The sequence below is a fragment of the Rhineura floridana genome, chromosome 11 (assembly GCF_030035675.1).
Source record: "Rhineura floridana isolate rRhiFlo1 chromosome 11, rRhiFlo1.hap2, whole genome shotgun sequence".
Taxonomy (NCBI): Eukaryota; Metazoa; Chordata; class Lepidosauria; order Squamata; family Rhineuridae; genus Rhineura; species Rhineura floridana.
Genome location: NC_084490.1, coordinates 3,568,913 through 3,592,581, shown reverse-complemented (window position 1 = coordinate 3,592,581; position 23,669 = coordinate 3,568,913). Strand labels below are relative to the sequence as shown.

Below are 23,669 nucleotides of genomic sequence, written 5' to 3'. Positions count from 1 at the left end.
GGAAGGGGTTGGAATAGATAACCTCTGAGGTACCTTCTTACTCTGTGATACCTTAGCTTGCCACAACCATGTAAAGAGTACCATGCAAAAGCTTGAGTGACTTATGCAAAGGAAGGTATGGGAGGCCCAGGTCACAGTCAGTCAGTCCTTCCCCACCCAATCAGCCCCTGGCCAGAAGCAAAAGCCAGCCACTGAGAAATGCCAACTACCATTGCATAGGATGCCACATCCCATATTTGGTGGTTCCTGACACCCTGCAGAAAAAAAGGTAGGTGAGGGAAATAAAATCATAGGCAGTGAGCATGCTGAAGACCCAAGGGCCCTAGAGAACTCAGTTGGTATTCCGCGATGGCCTGGCGTAACAGGCACCAACACAAAGGCCTTTTGACACCCCACAAGCAGCTGGGCTCTGCAGTCTGCACCCAAAGACCTTCCTGGCAAGAGTACATGTAGATGTGGGGCACCCACCTCTTGGACTGCACATTGCATCATTCACACAAATTCTACAATCGCTGTCAAACCCATCCTGAGAATACAGCTTTGTTCTCTGATGCAGATCAGGGCAGCTGCCACAGAATTCCAAAAAAGCTTCTGTTTTTGTAAGAAAATACTTGGTTGTGTTTTGCCTAAAGGGTGGGAAGCCAGATGGGATCTGAGTGGCACTTGCAGGAGTCTGCAGGTGGGAAGTCTGCATTCAGAACAAGTATTCAACCTTCCCGTCATTCTCTGTAGCTCCAGCCCTATGGTTTCGCTGCATTCACCCAAACCAGGCTCGGCCAAACCCACCCATGGGTGTAATTACAAGCAGGGAAAGGGAGGACGCACCTCTCCAAATACGCAAGGAGGAGGAGATCATTATTTTGCATGCATCACACAACGGAACAACACATTTTTATGTTTTGCCTACAGAAGGGTTGAGGTTCAGTCCCTGGCATCTCCAGGTGAGGGTAGGAAAGGCTCCTGCATAAAAACCCTGCAAAACTGCTTGCTAGTCAGGGCAGGGCAGCCTCTTCCGATCTGCGGCCCCTTCAGGCGTTTTGGACTACAACTCCCATCACTCCTGACCATTGGCCATGCTGGCCAAGGCTGACGAGAGCTGTAGTCCAAAACATCTGGAGGGGGCCAAAGTGGAAAAGGCTGATGTGGGCAATGCTGTTTGCCAGATGGACCTATGGCGGCATCCCACGCTTACCACAGCCTCTGTGCTTACAGGAGAGGGGACAGTGCAGATTGCCAGTAGCCTTTTCAGCTCTGAAACGGCTACCAGTCATAGCCAGGGTAAGGCCAGTGACATCCACCTACCCCTTGTCCAGTTCCACCAGGTGAAAGTCAACAGCCTGGGTTGTTTTTATAGAATACTGGACATTAATTTGTTCATATATTTAATTACTGAAATAACTTCAGTAGTTTGTAATGGAGGATATAGTTTCTGCTCAAGTAAGCTGTGGTTTGCAAACCAGAGCATGAGGTCCCTGTGGGTGAGCTGACCAGGAAAGAGATCATGGGGTCATGGTAAGTCTCTCAATGAAAATGTCAAGCCAGTGTGTGGCAACTGTGAAAAAGGTGAATTGTAGGTTAGGGATCCCCTAGAAGAGGGATTGGTGCTATCACGCTATGTACAGTTACAGTCACTGCACCACAAAAAGGATGTTGTGGAGCTGGAAAAGGTGCAAAAAAGGGCAAGCAAAATAACCAAAAGGCTACAGCAACTCCCCTATAAGGAAAGGTTACAATATTTGGGGCTTTTCAAAACTGGATGAGAAAGAGATGACATGATAGAAGTATATAAAATTACTCATGGCGCATGGAGAAAGTGGATAGAGGAAAGTTTTTCTCCCTCTTTCATGACGCTAGAACTCGTGGACATCCACTGAAGCTGACACTGGAGGATTGAGGACAGACAAAAGGAAAGATTTCTTCACACAGCGCATACGTAAGCTATGGAATTTGCTCTCACGAGAGGCAGCGATGGCCAACCAACTTGGATGGTTTTAAAAGAGGATTACACAACTTGTAAATTGTATTGTTTTATTGATGCAGTTTGAAATATTTTGATGTTTTGGTGTATTTTATTGATGTATTTTTACATTTGTGGTTTTTTGTAAGCCGCCTTGAGGGCCTTTTGGCCAACAGGCAGGGTAGAAATAAACAACCACAACAGCAATAATAACTTCATGGAGGAGGTTCAGGCTATGAATGGCTACTAGCCATGATGGCTGTGCTCTGCCTCCAATTTTGGGAGGCAGTACACCTCTCAACACCAGTTGTTGGGAATCGAAAGGGAGGGGAGAGAGCTGCTGTGCTCAGCTCCCGCTTGTGGGCTTCCCTTTGGGGCCTCTGGCTGGCCACTGAGAGAACAGGAGGCTGCAGCAGAGCTCTTACATTCTTAATGGAGGAAAAATCCCAGCCTTCAGTCCTCCTCAGAGACTGAAAGAGAGCCGGGTAGTGGCCAGTTAGATCTTGTGCACCAGCTGACATTCATTTGCAGAAAGCCCTGCCAAAATCGGGGGGGGGGGGAATGTGAACTCTTGATTTTCAAAACTCATGAAATTTTAACTTTCAGCATGCTCCATATGTGTGTGTGTGTTAAAGTGTGGTTTTTGAAACCATGACTCCAGCATGGATCCTAACTGACAAATCAAAAGAGCCCAAATGGAGACAGAGTTCAGCTCTTCTTTGGAACATTTGGAGTTGTCAAACCAAATTACAATTAACTTCCCCATAAACCTGCTTGTGTGTCAGGAATTGTCATGCACTGAAACATTTAATACTTATTGAAAGCGGCAGCTTGAGAAAGGTTTATTGTCTCCCCCATTTTTTCCTCTGCTGAGATCCCACAGAAGAGCGTGCAGGACACACAGCAACAGAAGAAGGCAGGCAGGGTGGAGGGAGCCCAACCGCGGAGAGCCTGAGGCAGAAAATCCAAACCCGCACTCATCATGTGGGGCACAACCAGGTGGAAAGTGTGAACTGCACGAGCCTAATGGAAATGAGGCTGGCACAAGAGAACTTCCGGGCAGATTGCGCCCTACCTGGAGCACATCTGCCTGTCTCTCACAGTGCTGCCCTCCTCCTCCTCCTGCCATCTGATCAGCAATTATCTGATGGCAGAGAAGGTCCCTTCCTGTTTTCTTTCTTTCCCCCACTCACCACCACCTGCTGCTGGAGGAAAGGCAAGATGGGGAGAAGGTGGGCTGGAGAACAGGTGAAACTGGGCCCATTTCCATCCTCCTCACAGGCCTGGGCGGGCTCCAAAGTTGCCTGCACCTGAAGCCTGTTCCCTTCCCCACCTTCCCTCCCCATGCACTCAGGCACCTCCCCCCCCCCCCCCCCGCGCATGCCATACTTTGCAGGGAATGAAATGCAGAACAGCCTGGAGGAGCCAGCCTGCCCAGGCCCCAGCAAGAGGGACAGAACTGGAACCAGGAGAGCCCCTTAATCAAGTCCACAAGCCCCACACCTCAAGTTCTCCCCTTCCCAATTTTGAAAAGAAAATGGACTGTCTTCAAGTCGATCCCGACTCATGGCCACCCTATGAATAGGGTTTTCGTGGTAAGCAGTATTCAGAGGGGGTTTCTCCATTGCCTCCTTCTGAGTCTGAGAGGCCGTGACTGGCCCAAGGTCACCCAGTGAGCTTCATGCCTGTGTGGGGATTCGAACCCTGGTCTCCCAGGCCGTAATCCTGCACTCTAACCACTACGCCACGCTGGCTCTCAATTCCCAATTTTAGCCACGTCATCTCTCTCCCTGGAACCTTCAAACACAGTAGCCAAGGGAGTTATCATCTGAAAAAAAGGAAAGGGGACCAGGATGCTTCTGCCCCACTTCTGTCATTTGAGCGCTGGGGCCTGGAGCTCAGCTTCCCGCCTCCTAGGAGAGGCCCAGAGCACAGCTGGCTCTCCTCCATTTGTTCCTTACCCCCCCACCACCATGTTGCAGCATGTCTCGCGGTGTGCGATCAACACCTGGGAAACTGTAAGCAGGCGCCATGGCTGAGTTCACTTGCACGCACATCACAGACACATCATCCGTTTCACCTTTACACCTCAGAGACCTCGGGAAGACTCTCCTTTGAACAATACGCCTTAACCAACTCTGGAAGGCAGCAGCACCTTTCCCCAGCCTGGCTGGCACTAACTGCAGACGGACGCCTCCCTCCCAGAGCAGAATCCGGCAGCGGCCAGAAACAGGCAGACGCCTGTGGCTGGAAGGAGGAGGTGGAAGAGGCAGGACAGGGCAGCCTCTTCCGCCGGCCTCCTTCCACTCCCCTCTTTATAATATAATCATTCTCATCGTCTTCTCAATGCTGAAGCACGTCCCATATGGATCTTCCATCTCACTACGCTGCATTTAGATTATGTGAGGATTTTAATCAGTATGGGAGGCAATGTGCTGTTGTACCAGATGGGCTTGTTCCTCCCTTCAACATATATAAAAATTATAAAACAAAGAGATAAATAAAGAAGTATGGAGAACACACACACACACACGCAACCCCAGCAGAACAGAAAGGCCGACTGGCCAACAGGCAGGCCTAGGTGGGAGGGGCTGCCTCCTCTGAACTGCAGCGATGCTTCTCCAGGTGGGCCTACCTACGCCCAGCCACCCGCATGATATTCTCTCTCTCAGCTCCCTTTCATCTCCTCTCCTCTCCCGCACTCCCTGTTCCATAATCAAACTCCCTGCGCTCGCTGAATACAAGCCCTCCTGCAGCTTTGGCTCGTGGGGCGCGCACCACGGCTGTACTTCCCAACGCAGGCAGCATTCAGTCGCCTGACAGGGGATGTCATTTCCCCGCCTGTTGTGGCAGATGGGATTGGAGCAGAGGGCCTTCGCACACGTTGCATTAGGCACCAGGACGCAGGAGCTCCTCTGAGCTTTCAAGAGCTGCTGTTGGAAATCCCAATGGGTTACTGTGGTAACACACCGGAGGAAGGGGGGGAGGATGGGGCTCACGGGACTGGCTCAGAGATGCATCCAGAGCTGAAAAGTTATACAAAATGATCTTTTCCCCTCAGAAACAAAGAGACTGAATGCACCTGGGGATTTCAGGAGGGGGAGGGAGCAAGAGACACCGCCTGAATCCTGCAAGGGTGAGGGTCGGAAAAAAGGAGAGAGTTGTTATGGGGCAGCCTATGGTCACCCCGGTCAGTTTGTAGAAAGTGCTATTTATCTGTGTTTATTTGTTTCTTTGTTTTAAAAGTCCCATGTGCCTGGATCAGAATTCTGCTAATGATGGGGAAATGACGCACATCATCATTGAGAATCAGCCTGATCCAGAAAAAGAGATCAGCACATAGAAAGAGGCTTGCTGGACCAGGAATCTATCGGACCCGTACCTGAAGGTGGCCTGTGCACACTAACAATGCGCATCAACCCAAACGGAGTGTATTCGCCATCCCCGTTCTAGCGCAGCTAGTCACATGGAAATGCCATTTTTATACTAAAGCTGGATCGTGGCATTGGACGTTTGCAAAATATGGGACTGTTGGAAATGTTTGCAAATGGCAACAGGCAATGGGGGGGGAGGATGGAGGGGGGAAGTAGAGTTGGAGAGCCTGCCTTCAAGGTTGGCAGCCCAGATCAGTGTGTAGAAATCCGCCTGCGCCCCTTGGCAGAGAAACGTCAGGTTGAGGACAGAGGCAAGTGGTAGGGTGTGCAACCACAACTGTTTAAGGTTCCTAAATTCTGCAGGGGCAACCCATTTGCTTGCTACCACTCTATGGGAAGGCCTGTGTATATTCTGTGCTCCCGGGATCACACCACAAAAATGAAAACTTTCCAGAATGGACATGAAATGCAGCTTTCTAAGGAGCTCTGGTTCCTTTCTTAATTTAAGCAAGTTTAACAGGGTATAGGATGGTCATTTGCCAGCCTGATAGGCTCCTAATTCAAAAATAATGAACCAATACAGGCAACTTCATCATTTACTTGGGGTGGGCATCAAAGTATGCAGTTTTGTGGTGCAGACTTTGGATGCCTTCCAGGAGCACAGAGCCCACACAGCCTTGCCCAAAGGATGGAGCCTCCAAAACGCCTTAAAGACCCAGCTTCAGCGGCAAGGAAGCCTCGCCAAAGGGGTCCGACGTTCCCAAGGTGACGGATCAAAGGGACTCTACAGCAGCAGAGGATCCGGAATCAGGAAACCTGAAAGGAAAGTCACTTTTGTGGAAATACCAGTTGGCTCCTCAGGGGTGAGTGGCTCTGAGACAACTTCACTCTTCTGCACTGGCGCAGCCGCTCCACGGCCAGCGCTCTTCCGCCCTTTCTTGTCACCAGGCGTGCCACGCCGTCGGGCACTCATCTTTCACCGCAGGATCCTGCAAAAAGTCATACACGCCATGAAAAAAGGCAAGGCATGCAGCCAGATAAGGACGGGCCCTTGCTTCGAGGCGACACTGCGGTTCCTTTGCATTCTCCCCTCTCTTCCCTGCCCCCCATAACTATGCCTTGCTCTTTCTAGCCCTTCCTGAGCCCCTCTCACATGGCCCCCGGTTTGGTGCAGGGGTACGATTAGGACCCGAGTTCAAATCCCTACTGTTATGAAGCTCAGAGGGCAATCCTGGGCCACTCCTTCTCTCTCTCTCTCAGCCTAAAGCATTTCACAGGGATGACGCGAGGATAAAATCAGGCAGTGCACAGTAACACAGGCGACACCTGGAGCTCCTTGGGGGAGGAAGGGCAGAGGAAACACAGTACAATAACAAGTAATGTGCCCCTCCATGTGTTTACCAAAACAGCCTCTTCCCTTGCACAGATCTTCAGCTCAGTGGGCAGCACCATCAGTCCACACCAACCTTCCCAACCAAACTGGCCTCCACTGAGAGGCACAGAGGAAGCTGTCCTGTTCTGAGTCAGACCACTGGCCCATCTTGCTCAGTACTGTCTACACTGACTGGCAGCAGCTCTCCAGGATTTCAGGCAGGGGGGACATTCCCAGCCCTACCTGGAGATGTCAGGGATTGAACCTGGGACCTTCTGCATGCAAGGCAGATGCTCCACCGCTGAGCGGCGGCCCTTCCCTCCTGCCCATGCCCAGCCAATCTGCTTCTACCACCTATGTTTCAGTCCACACAATGTCCCCTTCCCACAATCAAATCCCCCCATCATCATCCCACTCAATAAACCCACACGTCATCTGTCAACCTTCTCCTCTATGTCACCTACTGACCCCAATGCCCTCTGGACACATCTCATCCTTTACCAACCTCACTCATGCGATCAGCGCCTGTCCCCTGCGTATCCTCCAGCCGGCATCCCAACAAATCCTCACTAAGAATCATTCCCGCTGTTATTTCATTATATTTCTATCTCATCTTTCTCCAAGCTCTGAGCAGCAGGCAAGGCCTTTCTTTAGCCTCTTTTATCATCACAACAACCCTGCGCGGTAGACTGAGAAACAGTGGCTGGTCCAAGGTCACCCAGGAAGATTCACAACCGAGCAGGGATTTGAACCTGGGTCTCCCTGAGTCCAAGTCCAGCACTGATAAGAAGAACATAAGAAGACCCTGCTGGATCACAGTGGCCAACCAGTTGGCCCTGGGGAAGCGCACATGCAGGACCTGATTGCAAAGGGCACTCTCCCCTCCTGCGGTTTCCAACAACTGGTATTCAGAAGCATCCTGCCTCTGACTGTGGAGGCAGAATACAGCCATCATGGCTAGTAGTGATAGACTTCTCCTCCATGCATTTGTCTAATCTTCTTTTAAAGCCACCCAAGTTGAAGGCCCTCAATGCCTTTTGTGGGAGTGAACTCCATAGCTTAATTATATGGGGTGTGGAGAAGAACTTCCTTTTGGCTGTCCTGAATCTTCCAGCATTCAGCTTCATTGGATGTCAGCAAGTTCTAGTGTTAGGATAGAGGAAAAAAGCTTTTCTCTATCCACCTTCTCCATGTGCCATGCATAATTTTATATACTTCGATCACGTTACTTCTGTCTCGCCTTTTCTCTAAACTAAAAAGCCCCAAATGTTGTGATCTTTCCTCACAGGGGAGTCACTCCTTCCCCCTGACCATTTTGGATGCCCTTTACTGAAACTTTTCCAACTCTGCAATATCCTTTTTGAGGTGAGGCAACCACAACTGTACACAGTATTCCAAATGCGCCATAGATTTATACAAAGGCATTATGATATGGGCAGTTTTATTTCCAATACCTTTCCTAATGACCCCTAGCATGTAATTTGCCTTTTCACAGCTGCCACACACTGGGTCAACATCTTTAGTGGAGCTATCCACTAAGACCACAAGGTCTCATTTCTGGTCAGTCACTGCCAATTCAGACCCCATGAGAGTATATGTGAAATTAAAAATTTTGCTCCAATATGTGTAACTTTACACTTGTTTATATTGAATTTCATTTGCCATTTTATGGTCCACTCACTCTGTTTGGCGAGGACTTTTTGGAGCTCTTCGCAATCCCTTTTTTGTTTCAACCACCCTGAACAATTTAGTATCATCAGCAAACTTGGCCACCTCACTGCTCACCCCTAACTTTAGACGGTTTATGAACAAGTTAAACAGCACACAGGTCCCAATACTGATCCATTTTCTACAGCCCTCCATTAGGAGAACTGTCCATTTAATTACTACTCTCCACTTCCTGCTACTTAACCTACAACACACAGCTCTGTCTCTCACTATTCCATTTCCAGCCACCCATTTCCCCCATTTCTCCCGCCCTCCACCATCCACCCCCCGTGCCCATCTCTCCATACCCCTTCCCACATTTCCTCCCTTGTTCACCCCCCACATTTCCCTTTCCCAATTTCCCCCCCTTGATTTCCCTCTTCCCTTCTACCCTCCCCCCCATACCCACCTTTCCTAGCTCCCAACTTCGTACCTGTCCCTCCCCCCTACAACTCCAAAGAATCTTGGTCCCTTCCAAGGCTCCGCCCACCTATCAACGTTTCCACAGGCAACGGATCAACGGGAAAGCTTTGGGGAGGAGCTCGAGCGCCACTGGGCTACCAATGGGGTGGCGAGGGCGGAGCCGTAGCAGCGGAGGAGGTGCTGTCAGCCAAAGGCGGTTAAGCAACCGCTGCTGCGAGGGGGAGGAGCGCTCGCCTCGCAATTTACAACCGGTGGGAGGCGGGACTGCTCAGCAGTGGGGGGGGCTGCCGCCTCATGAGTGACAGGAGGAGGATGAGATAGGAGGAGCGAGAGAGAGCACACCTGCCTCACGAGTGGCAGTTGGGAATGGGGAGGAGTTCCGCCGCGTGAATGAGTTCGCGTCAGGGACGGGGGGAGGGAAGAGAGGCGGCTAGTGGGAGGTACTAGGTAGATGAAAGCGCGTGAGCCTGTCAATCACTCCGGCGGGAGAAGGGTAAAGTGTTAAGGAGGGAACCAGCTTGTCAAACGCGACACGCGTATCACCTAATTGGATGTAATACGCCCCTTAAAAAAATAAACCACAACGTTAGACGATGTGAGAGACGTTTGTCCTTGATATACTCAGATACTAGCCCACTAGGGGACTAAATCTTCCCTCGTGTGGCGTATTATTTCTTTGTTTGTTTATCTTATTTAAAGCATTTTAATCCCGTTCTTCAGTGTTTTTTTAAAAGGCTCCTAGTGTGGTTTACAAATGTCAGTGGTAAGACAAGCACTTACCATATTACTTACCATAATAAATATACGTAGCGACACTCCCAGCATGTATTGCATTGGATCTTCCATCACCACTAACAGCAGATGAGAGGAATTGTCCAAAACATCCGGAAGGCACCAGCTTGATGAAGACTGGTGTATCCACTAGAATTGCCTTTGCCCTGTGCCTCACACATCAACAGAGCCTTGACAACCAGTACCTTACTAAGTGAGGAACAAGTGATTTTGACACAAACATTCAGCCCTCTGGCCGTGCACACATTTAAATTGCCCTTTCCCTCCCATTTGGAAAAGTGAGGTGGCAGAAATCCATTCAAAAGCAGCACATTGTTGGTTAGTTAACTCATGTTTTTACTTTGAAGAGAGAGGATGCTGTTTGGACCACCTGCCTCAGACACCAATGTGTTTTGTGGCAGCACCATTTATTGCAAGCCCTGCTGCCATTTCTGTCTTTTATTTATTTGTTGGTTGGTTTGTTTATTACTTTATTTATATCCCGCCCTTCCTCCCAGCAGGAGTCTTCTGTTCAACATACTCAAAATGTGAACATTCAGAAACAGACACCCCTTCATATGGGCAAGGCAGAATATACTTAGTAAAAAGCAAAGTTAGAGAATCACTAACAGCCTGTTCTGATCAAGAAAATGCCCACAGAGATCAAATGTGAATCATTATAAAGTGGATCCAACATGAAACCAAACAAGGCAAGGTGGGGGGAAGGAAGGTGACCCACACTGAATCAATGAATCACTAAGCAAAGGTACACCCACAGGTAAAGTGTGTGTGTGTGCTGCCTTCAAGTCGATTCCGACTTATGGCGACCCTATGAATAGGGTTTTCATGAGGCGGAGAGGCAGTGACTGGCCCAAGGTCACCCAGTGAGCTTCATGGCTATGTGGGGATTCGAACCCTGGTTTCCCAGGTCGTAGTCCAACACCTTAACCACTACACGACATTGGCCCACAACACAGGTAAAGTAGGATATATATTTCATGATATTTTCCATGGAGTAGAAAAAAGAGGAAGACCAAACAAGAGATGGATTGATTCCATAAAGGAAGCCACAGACCTGAACTTACACAATCTGAACAGGCTGGTTTATAACAGATGCTTTTGGAGGTCATTGATTCATAGGGTCATGAATCATAGGATTCATGTGATTGACATGAAGGCACATAACACACACACACCATTGTCATATACGAAAGTGTCAAAAATCACAATATTGTATGATCTCAATACATGAACAATAAAAATCCAAAATGTTTAAGGTCCAGATATTCACAGAAAAGTCACAAATCTTTGAAGATAATTCCAACAGAAGTCAAGACACACAGTGGAAAGGCTGTAGCTCAATAACAGAGCCAATTTGGACCAATGTTCTGACTTGGTATAAGTCAGCTTCCTATGTTTCTATCCTTTGGAGTAGTATAGAGCTTTCTCCAAAGCAATTTGGAACAGATATTCATTGAAATAACTGGTCCCTTTTTAACTGTTCTGCTGTTTTTACAGTGAACTTGCAGTGTTGAATTTTTAATATGGATATGTAGTATAAATGGTACCAAATAGTAATAATAAGAGAATTATATATAATTTTACATATAAAGAATATTTTTTCCATTATTTTGCCAACCATTGCTAACCCCTGGGGCTGATGGGATTTGGGAGTCCAACAATATCTGAAGGGGACCACCTTGGCTACACCTGGTGGCAGTGATACATCAAACATGAAACTAACATATACAAATGGTCAATCAGCTTTGAGGAATGTTGACAGTTGTATATGCTGGCATCATCAGCATCATGATTGTTAATATTATTGGCCAATTTTCTATCTAAAAGTACCCAAGGTAGTATACAAAGTCAAACACAAATAGAATCTTACATTTTAACAAGTCCACAATACAATAACATCTATAAAAATGCCATAAAACAGCCGGGTAAGATTGCAGCATAACTAAAAGCAGCAATACTTCCAAGCTATAAACTTGCAGCCTCTCAGACATTCATCTAGGGTAGCCACTTATGCACTGCCAGAAAGAGGAAATGCATCACCAAAAAAAGAGGACAAAAGAGTGCAGGTTTGCATATGCTAATTTATATTTCTAGAATATGTAAATTTAAAACTAATTACTGTAATTTAAATAGAAATACAACTTGCCATAAGAAGGAAGACTGTGACCAGGTGACCTGTGTGCTTGCCTAGTTTGCTGTGAGGCATGCTAGTGCGTTATGCATGTCAGGGGCAGAACCCAGAGCTGGTTTCAGTGGAGGCAGGGGAGAATCCCAGGCAAAAGCTTAAAAAGGGGATAAAAATGTAAGCGGTATTCAGAGGGGGTTTCCCATTGCCTCCCTCTGAGGCTGAGAGGCAGTGACTGGCCCAAGGTCACCCAGTGAGCTTCATGGCTGTGTGGGGATTCAAACCCTGGTCTGTGCAGGTTGTAGTCCAGCACCTTAACCACTATACCACATTGGCCCTCAAAAAGGGGGTGGGGTAGGAAAATACCAACATGCTGCTCATTTTTTCCCTGACAACTATTCTTCTTCTTCTTAACAGCTAGGGACATTTTAACTGGTTGGCAACCTGCGAGGATTGAACTGATCTTACAAATCTGAAACTGCCTGTGTGATTGCTTCTGAGCCCACTTATATCTGTTTAACTTGTACCTTAATAAACAAACCAATTTTTTTACAATTCAATCCTTTATTCCATGAAGAAAAAGTGATGCTGTGCAAAAAACGTAAACGTACTGTCTTCAAGTCAATTCCGACTTATGGTGACCCTATGAAGAGGGTTTTCATGAGGCTGAGAGACCCAGTGAGCTTCATGGCTATGTGGGGATTCGAACCCTGGTCTCCCACGTCGTAGTCCAACACCTTAACCACTATACCACAAGGGGGAACATGAAACATAGGAATCAAGTCTACATGTACCACAATCTTCCTGGCCTTCAGAACACACCAGTCCTTTCCATCTAGCTTTGTATGAAGGCTAGTGACAGGTACAAGAAAATGTTCCATACATCTCCCATCCCTGAGCCAACATGTTCTTCCACTCCCTCCACCCCCAGGGCAGTTTTCTTTAAGTTTACACTTCTCCCCATTGATGAGGCTGCATTTTCCTTCCCTTTCCCATTGGTATCCTTTGTTGCCAACTCACATCTATCAAAGTTGCGCCACTGCCCGAGCAGCTGGTGGTGGCAACCAGAAGATAGGGACTTAATAACAGGGCTCATTGAGAGCCTGCTGATAATCCAAGACCAGTGGCAGCTCCCAGGCTGATAAGACTTTGCAAAACAGCCAGCTAATCTACCTTCCTGGCAGCGGACTGAGGATGCTATGCTACCTGGAAGCCACGGGTGTTGCTAATAATGAGACTCCAAATGGATTCTTCTCCCAGGCAGAGGGGGAGAGAGAGAAAGGAAGCGAGGAGGCCTCACACATGCCGGCAAGGCCAAGTCCCTTCACCTTAAAATGCCTGCTTGGCAGCTAGCTTTCTCAAAGCCTCAACAGCTGTCTTTCTTCTCAGCCTTGCAAGGGCACCAACACACCCACTTGTTTCCATATCAGTCAAGAGATTGCCCGAAAAATCAGAAGATTTCAAGACAGTACATTAAAGGTTTGTTGCCTCTAACTTGTTCTTTTGGTCAAGACTGGGCAAGCTTTTTGTTTTGCAGCTCTGAAAGCCTACACAGCTACAGCTAGTAACCCTTCCTTCCTTCTTTGTTCCTTTCACTCACTCATTCTGTTCTCATTTATATCGTTCAAATCCACACAATAAAGCACATGGCTTTCCCCAAAGAATCCTGGGAAATTTTGCCCATCACGGAACTACCATTCCCATCACCCTTGACTCTTGCCTTGACAAACTACGGTTCCCAGGATTCTTTGGGGGAAGCCATGTGCTCTATATGTATGGCGTGGATGTGACTATTAGGGGAGGTCCATGCCACACATGTAAAGCACATCCAATACACTTTTAAAGCACACGATGAAGAATCATGGGAACTGTCATTTGTTAAGGGTGCTGGGAATTTGTAGCTCTGTGAGAGGGAGACCTGCCTGTAGATCTCAGGGTCAAATCTCTTTATCCAACTTCTGCATAAGCTGTATTTAATTCTGAGAATAGTAACATAGAAGGGTGGGAAAAGCCATGGCTCACTCAGTGGGAGAGAGTCCTGCCTGAAATCATGGAGAGTTGCTGACAGTCAGTGTGGACAGTACTGAGCTTGATCAGTATAAGGCAGCTTCCTATGTTCATAAACAAATAGACATTATCCACTCCCTACATGTAGTTCCCCTCACTCTGCTATTTATCCTATATAAATCCTCCCTCCCAGTTGCCTATTTCCCTGGCCGGAAGCTGGCAACTCAGCCAGGTGCGCAGGTCAGCTCCTGATTAGAAGAGATAGTTTTATCCTGGGCTGCAGGATTGGGCTAGGCAGACTCTAGCAAGTAATGGTTGCCCAACTTACCCTTGGATGGGGAAAGGTATACACCCTGGACACAATCCTTCTCTCCCCACGCCCCACCCCACCAACATTTGGGGAACTCTGAAGCAAGACTCACTCAAAATAAGCCTACTGTGGAATACTGCAAGAGTCTCCTTTAAGAAAACAAAGTAAGCAACAAAACAAGGGTTTCTCCCCACCACCGCCACCACCACCATACATTTAAAGCACAGTCATGGCTTCCTCCAAAGCATTTTTGGACCTGTCATTTGTGAAGGGTGCTGAGAGTTGTTGGGAGAGCCCTATTTCACCCTCTCAGAGGTACATTTCTCAGAGTGGTTTAACAATCCATTCCTGATCCCAGGGAATTGTAGCTCTCCGGGCAGGGAAATGGGGGATCTCCTAACAACTCTCAGCACCCTTCACAAATGACTGTTCCCAGCACTCTTTTATTGGGGGGGGGAGGCATGACTTTTTAAAGTGATATAATTCTGCTTTAAATGTAGATGGGACCATATTTTATTTAGCATCATTTAGAGCAGGGAGATAATGTCTCCTTGAAAGACCAAAACAGACTTCTCAACAGCCCAACCAATTTTGCAAGGGGCAACCTTGGTTCTATGATGAGGCCAAAATTATTATTACCCAGCATCCCCTGGGAATAGAAGTCTGTCCCCCTCACTCTTTGTCTCACTCTTCACTAACTCACACACACACACACACACACACACACACACACACACAGAGCGTCTTTTGTTATCATTCACGGCCCAAATACTTCTGGCAAAGGCATTATCATGTGAAAAGCAGAGAAGGACAGGAGGGCTGAGGAGGGGGGGCAGACAGGGGGAGCAGAGGGATTAGGAATGCATAGGGCCAACATCTGGAAGGGAAGCAAGGGCATCAAAGAGCAGGCAAAGGTTGTATGGTCTGGGTGGTGTCCTTCTTGGAGAGAGGGTCCGGAGGTCAGGAGGTCAGCTTTGAGGGGCAGTAGCAGCAAGAAGAAGAAGAAAAGATGGGGATGGGGGGGAGCAGCACTTTGGGAAGGCCCCTCAGCAGTGGGGGGGGGCAGTTGGGAGGCCAGGCTGAATGTTTGTGTGGCTTGTTTCAACAACAAGGGCAACACCAAGCAGGAGAACTGAAGTTGTAGCTCTTAAGATACACAACCCCCTCCCCAAGCTTAGCCCCATTCTCATCATGACAGTGCTCAGCCCCAGAATGTGCTACTTTGGTCACATCCTCACAGCACATTTGAAGTGCATGGCTTCTCCTAAAGTATCCTGGGAAATGTTGTTTGTTAAGAGTCCTGGGAACTGTATCTCTGTGTGGGTAAAGTACAGTCAGTTCCCAGGATTCTTTGGGGGAAGCCATGACTGTTAATGTGGTATAAATGTGCTTTCAATGTATGGTATAGATGTAGATATGGCCAATGCAGGGTGACTGTCCTAACAATTTAATTATAGGAAAAACACAAGAAGAGCCAATGTGTTGTAATAGTTAGAGTGTGAGATTAGGACCTGGGAGACCAGGGTTCAAAACTTTGCTCACTCTCTGGGTGACCTTGGGCCAGTCACAGCCTCTCATCCTGCCCATAACTCACAGGGTTGTTGTGAGGATAAAATGGGGAGAGAGAGAACCATGTACGCCACCTTGAGCTCATTGGAGGACAGGTGGGATACAAATATAACCAACCAGTAAAAAAAAGCCTTGTGACTAGATCTGACCAGAGAGGCCCATTTAGTCCAGCATCCTGTTCCACACAGTGGCCAACCACATACCACAAGCAAGGCATGAGTACAACAGCCCTTCCTTATTTGTCCTCAGCATTTACTTTTCAGAGGTAGACTGCCTCTGAACATGGAAGTACCATATAGCCAACATGGCTAACAGCCCGTAATATTTCATTTGTCTGTCTAATCCTTTTTAAAGGCATCGAAGGAATGGCCATGACCATCCCTTGCGGCAGCAAGCAGCATACAGCTTTTTGGTGCTCTGCTAATATGGCGGTTAAAATTAGAGTAAGACCCCACTCATACGGCGCTTGTTACACTTTTACGGCATTTTTCAGGCATCGGGCACCATTTTATTGAAGAAGTTCTGCTTTTCGGCGGGCTTCGCTTTTAAGCAGGGGTCTAGAACAAAACCCACGGTATGAGTGGGGCCCTACTGTACATTGAATGCTGCTCTGTGTGGAGATGTTTCTTTTGCCCATCCTCAATTTACTGTCAACACACATGGTCAGCACATACAGCTTGAGCCTGTGCAGAGTGACTCCTTTTCTGTATCTTTTGAAATGGTCTCTCCCATCACCACCATCACCAAATACAAATGTAAACGAATATGCTCAGTTTTTGCACAGACTATGGATTAATTCCTGTCCAAACTCCCCCACATTACTAAAAGCCAACTTACTCTCCCAACTGAGGAAACTGAGACCACCATGTCACATCCACATCATACATTTAAAGCACACGGCTTACCCTACAGTATCCTGGGAACTGTAGTTTGTTAAGGGTGCTGGGAATTTTAGCTTTGTGGGGGGTAAACTACCGTTCCCAAGATTCCTTGGGGGGAAGCCCTGTACTTTAAATGCACGTTAAAAGGATAGTTGTGGATGTGATGTTTGATTGGGTGTACATGTACCTAGACATTCATTTAATAGCCAAGGTGGTTCAGCCACGTTGTTGCCACCTTGTGTCCTAAACAGTCGAGCTGCTATTGAGAAATTCACGTGCCCTGGATAAATGACGTGATATTTTACCAAAGGCATTAAAATCTTCACGCAAGGGGCATCATTAGGCAAATTACCCAGTGATGACTTTCTAAGTATCCCATTACAAGGAAAAAACGCCCTTCCCTGCCAAAGCCCCAAGGCTTGTTTGGCCCACCCATCCGGCCCGCCTCAGAGCAGTGGGAGGTTCAGGACAGCCTGTGCCACCCATTCAAGTTACCCTTGGGGGGAGAACATCAGAGACCTAATGGTGTCTTTGTTCAAATACGTTTTGTTGCAAACTGACAGCTTGAAAAACAATTATTAGAAGGAAGACATAATGGCATGCACAGACTATGCCAGCCCCAAGGCAGAATCAGCGTAGCCCCAGAGTGAAACAGTCACGGAGCCACGCAAGGGCTCGGCTACTTGCCAGCATCTAATCCCGCCTGTTTGCAAAATGGCGCCGATTCCATATTTTTCTTTGTTGTTGTTATGTGCCTTCAAGTCGATTAAGATTTATGGCGACCCTCTGAATCAGCGACCTCCAAGAGCATCTGTCATGAACCACCCTGTTCAGATCTTGTAAGTTCAGGTCTGTGGCTTCCTTTAGGGAATCAATCCATCTCTTGTCTGGCCTTCCTCTTTTTCCACTTCCTTCTGTTTTTCCAAGCATTATTATCTTTTCTAGTGAATCATGTCTTCTTAGTATGTGTTCAAAGTATGATAACTTCGGTTTCATCATTTTAGCTTCTAATGATAGTTCTGGTTTAATTTGTTCTAACACACACTTATTTGTCTTTTTCGCAGTCCATGGTTTGCGCAAAGCTCTCCTCCAACACCACATTTCAAATGAGTTGATTTTTCTCTTATCTGTTTTTTTCACTGTCCAACTTTCACATCCATACACAGAGATCGGGAATACCATGGTCTGAATTATCCTGACTTGAGTGTTCAGTGACACATCTTAGGGCCCTCCAAAACAAGAGAGTATCACTCACCTCCCCTAACCCTGCTCTAGCCAGTCACCAAATATTTACAAAAGAAACCAAAAACTTCTCGGATCTCCCTGCACACTATTAAAGATTGGACAATCCAACTGCCAAATTTTTATAGCAGCGAGAGAAAATTCCACAGAAGCCGATTCAATTCAGTTCAACAGGTTTTGCATGGGAGATCAGCCTGATGGATTGCATTCCATATTAACGAATGAAAGATTTTCCAACTCAGGAATTGAAATGTCTTGGGAGAAGCCTGTAGCCCTGTGATGACTGTATGAGATGAGTGCCTTTGTATCTTGCATCTCATGCACTTTACTCCAGCAATGAAGCACTTCATCTTGGGTCGATGCATCCAAGTGAGTGGGAATGGTTTACTTCCCCGCTGTGTTTGCAGTCAGTGTGGGGACAGTGCATAAGGAAAGTTACTTTACAGCTAGAATGATCCCCAGCCTCACTGGAGAACCTCTCTCCCCTTCCTGCCCACCGGAATGTGCCACTGTGACATCACCCCCACGACTTCTCCCCTGGAGGAGCCGTTTACCGGTTGCTTTCACCACTCCGGTCCTGGCATCTCGAGTGGTGGTCTCTTCTCGCCTTGGTCCAGTAGGTCACCTCTTGATGAATGGGGAAAGGCAAGGCTGAAAGGGCTGGAAAGTTAGAGGTTTCAGGCAATCTTAAGCCCAAGATCTGTAAGAAAGAAAGAAAAAAAGAAAGAGAAACGGCTGGTGATATGTATTCCTAGCCAGCTTGATATGTTGCAAGGCAATGAAGCAAGCTACTGAGTTAAACGTGAGGCTTTAATAAAGCCATATTCTTAGTGAGCCAGGACGACTGGTATAAGACAGGGGGCAAGGATGTGAAGCATTGTGGTAGGTCCTGTTTGGGGCTTCCTTCATCAGTCATTGTTATTAATTCATATACCACATCCTTGTGCAGGGTGCTTTTGCCAAAAATTAGAGGGCACGTCCCTCCTCCAACAGGCCTACAATATGAAGAATAACACAAGATCACAGAGGAAGGGCAAGGAAATGGAGACAGACATAAGCAGGGTGAATATGCGAGTATTACAGTTACACACATACATTTTGTTTATTAATTTAAAACATCTACTGCCCTTCATCATATTAAATTTCAAGGCAGTATGTATAAGTTTAAAAGCAAACAATGCGGTAAAAGACACACAAACAGGAAAGCAGAAGATAAAGCCTCAAAACCAACTGATCATACTTCCTTAGGCTCCACACCAGAAAGGGACAGGCTTCACGGAACAGGGTTTTGAGTCAGGACTTGAAGGAAGCGAGGAGGCAGCACACAGGTGTCCTGGGAGTAGGAATGGGAGAGAAATGGGATTCGGTGCGCATTTAAAGGTGGGCTTACCTAATTCACACTTTCCAAAACAATACATGAATCAAAACAGTGTCGTCCTTCATAATTGACTCTTCCCCGAATTTTGCAGAGCGATTCTCAGCCACATAACACGTGCAGAAATGCATGTGCTAGGGCAGTGATTCCTAAACTTTTCCTCCACCCCCCACGGACCGCTGGGAAATCGCTGAGAATCTTGGACTACTTCACGATTTTTCTGGCTGTTGTAGCAATTCTAACACTCTGTGCTATGTGCTTTTAATTGTATTTTTCTTGCTGCTTTTCTTCTTTAGATATTGTATTTTATTATACTACCCATAGAATTCCAATTGTAGTACAATAAAATATAAGAAATAAAATAAGCAATAAAGATACAATTAAAATCAATCTGAATATTTTATGTGATGGATGTTGCTGTCTCTGGTCTTCAACCACAGATCCACAAACACACCGGGCACCACCTGAATGAAGCTCTTGGACTACACTTTGCGAACCCTTGTACCAGGGTAAATGCATATATATATATATAACTGCATATATTAGTGAACATAAATACATATATTAGTTAAAATAGAACACAAAACTGCATTATATTATGAGAAATTGCTTTACAAAAATGTGTATATTAGGCAACATTTGCATTAAAATGCTTAAGGATTTCAGGAGGTCTTTTTACACGCAAACTAATGTGGAAATGTGGACAACTAAACTTAAGATTGGAAAAATTAGAGAAACCAGCACTGGCATATTGCAGGCTTGGGTGGTGGGGATGGGGGCAGGAGAGAAAAGGTGACGTGAGTTGTTTGAGGGAGCAGGGAGAGGTCATAGGCAGGGATTCCATTTTATTTTCAAAATTATTGTCTGGCTTGCTTTGTCTTTGTTTTTGTCATCCCTAAATCCAGCACCCACAGAAGCTGCTAATGAGACCTTCCTGCTGTCAGTGAGACCTTCCAAACACGAAAACCCACACCATCTGCCTCCACAGGTTATGGCTGCCCACGTCCCCACAGCCCCTGGCCTGCCTCAGATGCTCCAGGCGGGTATGAAGTACTTCAGCGGCCTACAGGAGACTCTCTTCACCAACCTCACTGCCTGCAAGGCTTTGGTGCGCTCCTTGCGCACCTGTTATGGTCCTTTGGGCTGCAACAAGCTAGTGGTCAACCATCTGGGCAAGAGTTTCCACACCTCCCATGCAGCCACCATCTTGCGTGAACTGGAGTTGGAAAATCCGGTGGCTTGCCTGCTACGCACAGCTGCTGAAGCCCAAGACGAGGAGACAGGAGATGGGACAAATTTTGTTATCCTTCTGGCTGGGGCACTGCTGGAGAATGCCGAGAAGCTACTGCGGTCGGGGCTCCCAGTAGTCCACATCCGTGCTGGCTACGAGATGGCCTGCAAGGAGGTTTTGCGTTTGCTACCCGGCCTATGCTGTCATGTGCTGAAGAACCCACGTGATGTTAATGAGGTGCTCTGGGTCCTGCAGACCATTGTGAGCAGCAAGGTATTTGGCCATCAGAAGTTCTTGTCCATGCTGGTGGCCAAGGCCTGCGTCTTGGTGCTACCACCAGATCGTACAACCTTCAATCCTGATCTCATCTGTGTCTGCAAAATCCTAGGGGGTGGGGTCACTGACTCTAGTGTAGTGGAGGGGATGGTCATCTGCAGAGAGGCTGAAGGCAGCGTCAGGCGGGTGGAGAGGGCCCGTATTGCTGCTTTCTCTTGCCCCTTTGGCCCATCTGGGTTCAAAGCAAACAACACCGTCATCTTCACGAGTGCTTCAGATATAAGGTTATTTGGCAAAAGTGAAGAGCATCAGATTGAGCAGTACGTTATGGCTATTGCCAGAGCTAGCATCAACGTGGTGGTGGTTGGAGGGAATGTGGACGACAAGGCACTCTTCTATGCCAACCGGTACAGGATAATGGTCGTTCGGCTGACCTCCCGTATGGAGCTACAACGCTTGTGTCAGGCGGTGGGGGCCACCCTACTGCTCAACATAGCCGCCCCATCGCCTGAAGAGATCGGCCACTGCCGCCGTGTCTACATGACTGAGATCGGCAGCACCAATGTGATCATATTTAGTCAAGATGGCATCGCTTGCCCTGTAGCCACCGTTGTGCTTAGAGGGGCCACCACAGAGATGCTGGACTGTGTGGAAGAAGCCATCCACGACGGGGTCAATGTCTACAAGATTTTACACAGCGATGCACGGCTCTTGCCTGGGGCTGGGGCTGCTGAGATGGCCCTGTCGGTGCGGCTCAACACCCTGGGGATGTACTATCCTGGCCCGGAGCAGTACGGCATCTTGGAGTTCTCCCAGGCCTTGAAAACTCTCCCGGCCACCCTGGCTGAAAATGCAGGACAGCCAGTCAATGAGCTCATGGCGAAGATAGAGGTGCAGCACCAGCTGGGCACCCAGAACACTGGCATCAGGTTGGTGAGTGAGGAGGCTGGCACCATAGACGCAGCTAAGGAAGGGCTACTCGATCCATTCATGGTGAAGTATCGAGGCATCACACTTGCTACCCAGATGGCAGTCACACTGCTGGGAGTTAGTGAGATCATGGTAGCCAAGAAAAGTGGGGGGCCCAAGCCTAGAGGGGAAAACCCCAACTGGGACCAAGAGCCAGATTCATTGGATTGACAGGGATCCAAGAGACTTTATTCTCCTTATCAATAAAGTACAATGGCCATGGTTGACAGGGTCTCTGTTGTTTCTGATTTGTTACTTACAGGGCTGGGCACCATCACAGCTAAGCGGGCAAGAAAGAAATGATGGTCCTGTTTGACAGGAAAGTGCATGGTGTTAAGAACAACAAAAATAAAAAGACAGGGATGCTGTGCGAAGGGAACCCAAGAAAAAAATGAATTCTGCAACCAGGACATGTATTGCAAATTGACTAGATTTGCATCATGTTATTATGGGGAGAGGCTAAGACTAAACCAGTGCCCTGAAGTTTGGCTTCCTGCTTACGTTATATCCTGGCTGCTATATACCAGGGTGGGGCAGAGACCCAAGGAGAAAGGACCAATCATAAGGATGGGTGTACAGCAGCCTCCTCCAAGCTGGTGCCCTCCAGAGGTTTTGGACTACAACTCCCATCAGGCCACGCTGGCTAGGCCTCATGAGAGTTGTGCCAAACCCTCTGGAGCACAGGAGCTTGAAAGAGAGCGGTGGGGGGTAAGTTATTTCCTAAGGGGGGCCCCTCCAGACATCCTTGTTATTGAGCATTCATTATATGATTTGTGCCTTGATGCTATTCAGTACTGTTTGTGTCTGCAAACGTTTTGGAGCAGCCACACAGCCTCACTTCTACTCAGTGAATATATCCCATAACTTCCTGCTGAAATCTGGAAACTTTTTCTACCACAAGTGTTCTGTTTTATTTTTGTTCACCTTTTGCGGCGCTATAGCCCCTCCAGACAGCAGTAATGTGGTAACACTGGAAAGCATCACAGAAGAAACTAAAAATAACCTCACCACTAATGCAGAACATGTTTCAGAATACACCTGCGATAAAACACCCGACTGGAACAGCCCTTGTTCATTTATTGTATTTGCATCCCACCCTTTCTCCAAGGAGCTGAAGGTGTCATACATGTTGTTGTTGTTTAAATTTATATCCCGCCTCCCTTCTGAAGGAGGCCAGGGTGGCAAACACATTTACAACAACAAAAATTAGCAACAACAAAAAGCATTCTAAAAATAATTTAAAACATTCTAAAAACAGTTGCAGATAAAAACTTGGTCCAGTGATCTCCAGGTTGCCAGAAACAGTCTCCTTCAGCCATCAAATGCCTGGGTCAAGAGGAATGTTTTCAAATTCCTCCTGAAAGTCAACAGTGACAGAGACAGACGTACCTCACCAGCATTCCACAAATGGGGAGCCACCACTGAAAAGGCCCTGGCACAGGTCAGTGCCAATTGGGCAGCCACCAATTGCGGCAACACCACCAAGGGTATATATATGAGAGTTGTCCCATTTTATCCTCACAATCACTCTGAAAGGTAAGAAGTGACGGTTGGGGTAGGGGTTGAGCTTCTCCCTACCAAGACCATCCACTGCACCAGGGTTGGGAGATCTTTCCCCCCCCCCCCGCCAAAGGTCACATTCTCTTAGAGTTAATCTCTTGGGGGCCACATAACAGTGGTGGGTGGGGCCAGCATCACACACATTCCTCTTTTTTTGTCTCTCTCTCCACCCCATTCCCCGTTTTTCCCTCCTTGCCCCCCATTAGGCCAATTAGGAAATTAGAAATTAGGCCAAGAGATACAGGCAGCCCTGCCTCCCCTTGCCTGCTAGAGATGGGGGAGAAATTCGACTCAGTTTCCCATTTCTAGGTGAACCTACCTAATTAGCACTTTCTAAACCAATGTGGCAACCGAAGCATAGCCATCCATCGAAACCCACCCTTCTCTGCTTTTCAAATGCAGTTCTCTAGCCCAGTAATGCTTACAAAAATGCATGTGCTAAAGTCTGCATTAAAAAATGAGTGAAAATGCCAGACTGCTTAACCAAAATGTGTGTATT

At 47.5% G+C, this 23,669-nt stretch overlaps 2 protein-coding genes across 7 annotated transcripts in view; one reads left to right on the top strand and one right to left on the bottom strand.

The window, feature by feature from the left end:
* Positions 1-8,973, bottom strand: part of DNAH2 (dynein axonemal heavy chain 2) — a 131,281-nt gene extending 122,308 nt beyond the window's left edge. For 3 of the 5 annotated variants that reach the window (XM_061588228.1, XM_061588225.1, XM_061588229.1), the window contains exons 1-2: positions 8,820-8,892; positions 6,178-6,320 (exon numbers count right to left, since the gene is read on the bottom strand). In XM_061588228.1, coding sequence (XP_061444212.1) covers positions 6,178-6,304 — 127 coding nt within the window. In that variant the 5' untranslated portion in view covers positions 6,305-6,320; positions 8,820-8,892. The other 2 variants (XM_061588226.1, XM_061588227.1) reach the window with 2 other exon arrangements.
* A 4,044-nt stretch (positions 8,974-13,017) lies between these two features.
* LOC133366383 (T-complex protein 1 subunit theta-like) lies at positions 13,018-21,781 on the top strand. Of its 2 annotated transcripts, XM_061589419.1 has the most exons (3): positions 13,155-13,229; positions 19,575-19,643; positions 20,040-21,781. In XM_061589419.1, exon 3 carries the CDS (start codon positions 20,126-20,128, stop codon positions 21,779-21,781), a length of 1,656 nt encoding a protein of 551 aa, XP_061445403.1. In that variant the 5' UTR covers positions 13,155-13,229; positions 19,575-19,643; positions 20,040-20,125. The 2 variants fall into 2 exon arrangements, with proteins under 2 accessions (XP_061445402.1, XP_061445403.1); XM_061589418.1 differs by lacking the exon at positions 19,575-19,643 and having other exon boundaries at positions 13,018-13,229.
* Positions 21,782-23,669: the final 1,888 nt, after the last annotated feature.

Excerpts from the sequence above, each read along its gene's own strand:
- LOC133366383 (XM_061589418.1), top strand. The coding sequence starts at position 13,085 with ATGCCTGCTTGGCAGCTAGCTTTCTCAAAGCCTCAACAGCTGTCTTTC. Across the intron at positions 13,230-20,039 it reads TTCAAGACAGTACATTAAAG|CACCCACAGAAGCTGCTAAT; the intron begins GTTTGTTGCCTC and ends CCCTAAATCCAG.